The 4,086-nt window shown below is 46.2% G+C and overlaps 1 protein-coding gene across 1 annotated transcript; it reads right to left on the bottom strand.

The window, feature by feature from the left end:
- Positions 1-750: 750 nt before the first annotated feature.
- Positions 751-3,807, bottom strand: Pex2 (peroxisomal biogenesis factor 2). Its single transcript, XM_076798217.1, has 2 exons — positions 3,650-3,807; positions 751-1,967 (listed from the first exon to the last, which is right to left on the bottom strand). Exon 2 carries the CDS (start codon positions 1,960-1,962, stop codon positions 1,132-1,134), a length of 831 nt encoding a protein of 276 aa, XP_076654332.1. The 5' UTR covers positions 1,963-1,967; positions 3,650-3,807; the 3' UTR covers positions 751-1,131.
- Between the last annotated feature and the right edge of the window lie 279 nt (positions 3,808-4,086).

Raw genomic sequence — 4,086 nt, forward strand, 5'->3', positions numbered from 1 at the left:
GAATAACGGCGAACGGGACGCGCGCACGATGTATGTACAGCGTGAATTATCTCAGGTGTGTTCGCGAGCCTAACGCGAACGAAGGAACGCGACGATATAGAGTGAAGTTTAGAGGTGCGAAAAAAGAAAAAAAAAGGGGGGAAACAGAACACACACACACACTACATAGAAAACAACACATTCCAGTGTCGGAGACACGGGACGCGCGTCGACGGGAACGCGTGTCCCGCAGATGATGAAAGAGACGACTTTCGTCGGTTCGGGTCGAATCGAATCGAATCGAATCGAATCGCATCGGATCGGATCGGATCGGATCGAGAGAGGGACGTTTCCCGCCCATCGAATCGGACAGGACCGTTGCCAACGAATTTAACGAGAGAGCAATGCGTATCGTCGCGTATCGCGTTCGATGTACGAAAATGGGAAATCGTTTTACGATAACGCGGCATCATGATATTTTTGTACGGTAATCTAGAGTAATTTCCGATAAGCGACGGATGTATAGCACACACCCGAACGAACCATTTATCGTTTGTTTCGTAAGGAACGTTGAGAAAAAATTGAAATGTTGTATCCAAGCGAATAAAGAAGATTTTGTATTGCTATTTTTTAATAAAACAAGAATGGTATCTCTATGCACACGCAACGAAACGAACGTACAAAGGCCGTACGAACGGTCAACATTATCTTCTTAATTGATCGTCATTACCTGGAAAAAAATTATTAATCTCTTCATACCGAGAAACATTAACTTTTAATAGAACAGAGTACTCAATTCCAATGTATCCAGGGGATGACCGCATCGATCGATGCATTCAAAAACATATGATTTCATTTAAAAACCATAAAGTTGATCTTCGTATGTCCTCAACGCCTCCACCGACAATAAAACTATTGAAAACATGTCCCCCTCGATACCCTCCATCTTTTTCGTTTGAAACATTTTCCGTTATCATAAATCATTTCAGAGACATTCGAGGGGGTCTACTTGATTACCTCTATGAACTAGGAACAGAAGAAACGGGTGAGTGTGTGGATTGCTTATCTCTATTGTAAAACCAAGACCGATTCCTAGCCGCGAATAAATAAAGATTACAATGATCACAGATCGTGGACGGGATCCACGAATCGCTACGACTCGTAGATCCTCGCGTTTTCGACGTGGAGTCTGGAGCCGCACTCGGTGCAGAGAAACTGATCGGTGGCTGCGAAATGAGCCATCAGACAGTAGTAGCAGAATATGTGCTCGCAGCCTGAGTGCATCGGCATGATCGGGGACTCGTTGCAGTAGGCGCATTTCGTGATCGCGGTCATGGTTGGCAGGGCTCTGATCGGGTTGCTGCGACTTCTGGTTAACAGTCGTTTGGCCGCGTGTTTCCAGTAGTGGAAGTTGATCATGGGCAGACCGACGGTGAACAACTCCATCAGACCGTGCCAGAGCAGCTCCCTGGTCATGTACGAGTAGCCGATGTTCCTCGGCTTGTGGGTGGTCGTCGAGCGACTCGAGATCCTCAACAGGTACTCGACTACGCTGGGCTGGGTGCCGCGGTGCAGAAACACCAGCAGATTGATAAACTCGAGCAGCTTCGCCGCGTCCGCGATACGATCGAAATGAAGAGCGAGCTGCCTCGAGCGATCGTCCCTGCCGTTGTCAATCTTATCGCGAACGTACGCCGGCAACACGGTCAAAATCAAGTAGAGGACAGACTTTGCGCGGTCGATGTTTTCGTAATGCAGGTTGAGCAGCTGCTGGCCAAAGGTCGACTTCCCGCGGTACAACGAGAACCTCCACACCAGGAACTTGAGGAGACCGTCGATCTCCGGTTGCCACCGATCGATCCCCTCCACCGGACGGTACTCCGTGATCCGTTTCACCTGGTCCCGCAACACCTTGTAGATCTCGCCGTCCAGCTGGGCCGCGTCGATCTGATTGATCCGCGACACGTACGGGGACGACGGCATGTTTACTGAAACACACACAATGCAAAATCTGGCTTGTTGTCGGATCCGACGGTCTTTGCAAATGAAGAAATTTGCAATTCGTTGACAGAATATGTTAATTAGAACAGTGTTTGCCGCGATCGATAGGCTTTATTTAGGAAAAAAGTTCTGAACGTTTCATATGCAACAACCTCTAACGCATGGCTTTCATTACGAGAACAAGCGAGCTACTGTAGCGATGATAATGGTACATTGTTGCAAAGAAATAACGTAGACGAAGCCCAGAGTACGGTAGATAAAAGGTCAAGGACTAAGGTTACGTATGATGGAAATTAATGTTCCCAGATTTCGGTATGTATTCTGGTCAAATGTACAGGGTGCGGCGCGAATTAGTCCCCACGATTTTTCAGCCCCTTCGGATGGTCGGGCAGAAAAATGTTTCTTACCAAAGTTAATCAGTATTTAACCGACAAGAAATTGCAATATTTTAAAATAAAAAAAAAACCATTTTCAACCAAAAATCAAGGTCGCTGTCATATCTTTTAATGGAACTGGGTACTTTTAACTTGATAATATTGTAGGCGACGTCGAAACAAATTCAACGACCTGCTGTACAATGACTTTCGGATGACCTTGAAAGATAATATCGCCATGAATCAATTGCCAGAATATTTGAAATATTTCGACGGTACGCAATAGCAACGCCTCGCATTTGGAGGTAAACAAATGAACGGCTGCCTAATCGGACCATATTTTTACGATTGAATATTAACAGCAAATTTAATTTTTAAAATTAAAATTTCTCGTGAGAAATTGTGAACATTATGCTACGCTGTTCGATTTGAAAGTTTGTCGAACGCGCGGGCTACCGAACGGAATCAGCTGACGCGTCTGACCATGACTCGCCGGTTCTACTTGCCGGAAATAATGCACGCGAGCCCGAGATAAACACACATACAGACTAATAATTTTCTTTGGGATTGTTATCTGGAAGACAACTATTACCCTAATTTTAGATATATCCATTTAGAAATTTATTAACGGAGATCTTGTAGGTAAAGTTTTAATAGTGCACCAGATTTGACAGAGAATTTTGACAGATGATCACAACTATACAGAAACGTATTGTTCGATTACTATAATCACTAGACAGCGAATTTGATGCATTTATGACAAAAATGGGTAAGCCCAATTTAAAGCTGTAGACATATTAAAAAGACTTAACACGTTCCCGCCTGCGGTCTTATTTGTAGTTCTCGGCATCTGACGGCTATATATATTTGTATGTTCAAATCGTTTAAATTTAAAGAATTGTTTTGATTCAGTTCAATCGCAAATTTTTCTCTCTTTTTATTAAGGAAAAAGACATAAAATTGATTGCTTCATTTGTACCACTGGTGGTACATGCCGTCCCATGGGACAGCCCTCTATGTACCACTGGTGGTACATGCCGGCGGGAACGTGTTAAGGGCACCAGCGCATTGGTTTCAGCTTACTAAAATAATTTAAAGAAATTTTTATTTCGCTCCTGTGCCCTGCAATCAATGCAAATTTTGCATAAAGATCTGCAGTGTAATAATCGCATACAGCAAGGAAGGGAAATTGAGTGTCACCGCGGTTCGTCGGCCTCTCGTCTTTGTTTACGTTCCGAGTAGTTTACCAGTTATTATATACGTCGTATCAAACGGAGACAGACATCGTTTTGTACCTGCGTTTTCGACGGACGAATCGATACGAAAGATCGACGCGGTCGTATATCGAGAGTGCACCCGGTCGGTTGGCAACGGGTCGATTCCTCGAAGGATGAGCCAGGTGCCGTGCTTTTAGACAACGCGATCGAGCCAGAACTGAGTGCGCGGAAAGCTAGGTTAGGGGATCGTAGATGGCGCTTCGATCGAGGCGGCGTGCCTGGTTCGGCGAGGTTCCGCGAGGAGTCGCGGCGAGACGCGACGAAACCCGAGCCACGCCGATCAGCGTCGAGAGTTGTCGACGCGGGGCTCGGTCGATCTCGGGCACGTTCGGCGCGGCTCGAGCCGAGTCGACTCGGGACTCGGGGCTTCGACGGGTGTCCTCTGTAGGAAGCGGAGGAGGCATCGCCGACCGCGACGCGCAGCTTCGATTTCGAATATCGGGATTCCCGCAGTG

Source organism: Halictus rubicundus, chromosome 12 (assembly GCF_050948215.1).
Source record: "Halictus rubicundus isolate RS-2024b chromosome 12, iyHalRubi1_principal, whole genome shotgun sequence".
NCBI lineage: Eukaryota > Metazoa > Arthropoda > Insecta > Hymenoptera > Halictidae > Halictus > Halictus rubicundus.

Excerpts from the sequence above, each read along its gene's own strand:
- Pex2 (XM_076798217.1), bottom strand. The coding sequence starts at position 1,962 with ATGCCGTCGTCCCCGTACGTGTCGCGGATCAATCAGATCGACGCGGCC.